Raw genomic sequence first — 924 nt, 5'->3', positions numbered from 1 at the left:
GAATCTTTCATTTCTAGAAGTTCTGCTACACTCTTTTTTAAGGTATTAATCTCTTTGTAGATAACCTCTTTCATATTCTGGATATTTTTTCTCATTTCATTGTGTTCTCTAATTGTGTCTTCCTTTATTTCTTCAAGTTGTCTTAAGATCATTGCTCAGAATTCTTTTTCAGACATTTCAAGTATTCCCTGTTCCATGGAGTCTGACATTGGAGCATTACTGTATTCTTTCAGTAGTGTCATTTCTTCTTGTTTATTTGTAGGTCTAGTATTTTTTCATTGATGTTTGGCCATTTGGTAGAGGGTTTGCTTCTATTAAACTGAGGTTGGCTTTGGAGCGGCTCTGGCTGCTACTGTGGTGGTGAATTGTCTTTGCTTGACAGTAGGCATGGTGGTGGTTATGTTAAACCACCCTGTGTCCCATTTCAGAATCTGTGGTTGTAGAATGAGCCCCCAGCTGGCTCACCTCAGCAGGTCAGGTGGTGGGGGCTGGCACTCCCCTCCGGGTCCAAGGAGGGGGGAAGGGTCACCAATGCCTTGCAGATCTGCTGGGCTTACCTTTTGGCAGGTCCAGTGGTGCTGCTCTCAGTTTTCATACCATTACAGTTAGGTATTTTTTGAAAATTTTGATAAATTTCCTATGAATTCATCTCATAGAATTTCTCTGTTTTTTCTGGGTAAGGGAGAGTTATTTGCAAACTTTTGCATTTTTCCTAAAAAAATTGGCCTGTTTAAATACCTATCTAATTTGGAGATAAGTGGTAGTAAGTTATGACTTCATAGGTTTGTTTAAAGTTTTTAATCTGCACTTTTGCTTTTATTCCTAGTTTATTATCACAGGATCCTTGTCAATTGCAGCAGGGACTAGAACTACAAAAGGTCTGGTGAGTAACATTTTCTCTTTTTTTTTTTTTTTTTTTTTTTT

General features: G+C 38.1%; 1 protein-coding gene across 1 annotated transcript in view; it reads left to right on the top strand.

The window, feature by feature from the left end:
- Window positions 1–826: 826 nt before the first annotated feature.
- The window catches only part of LOC103609782 (membrane-spanning 4-domains subfamily A member 4A-like), a gene marked incomplete at its 5' end in the record, with an annotated part of 7,012 nt that continues 6,914 nt past the window's right edge, over window positions 827–924 (top strand). The window contains one exon of the mRNA XM_008594070.1: window positions 827–883. Coding sequence (XP_008592292.1) covers window positions 827–883 — 57 coding nt within the window. The remainder of the gene's footprint in view (window positions 884–924) is intronic.

This window comes from Galeopterus variegatus, unplaced genomic scaffold (genome assembly GCF_000696425.1).
Source record: "Galeopterus variegatus unplaced genomic scaffold, G_variegatus-3.0.2 Scaffold10083, whole genome shotgun sequence".
Classification (NCBI taxonomy): domain Eukaryota; kingdom Metazoa; phylum Chordata; class Mammalia; order Dermoptera; family Cynocephalidae; genus Galeopterus; species Galeopterus variegatus.
This window is presented reverse-complemented; position numbering and strand designations above follow the sequence as displayed.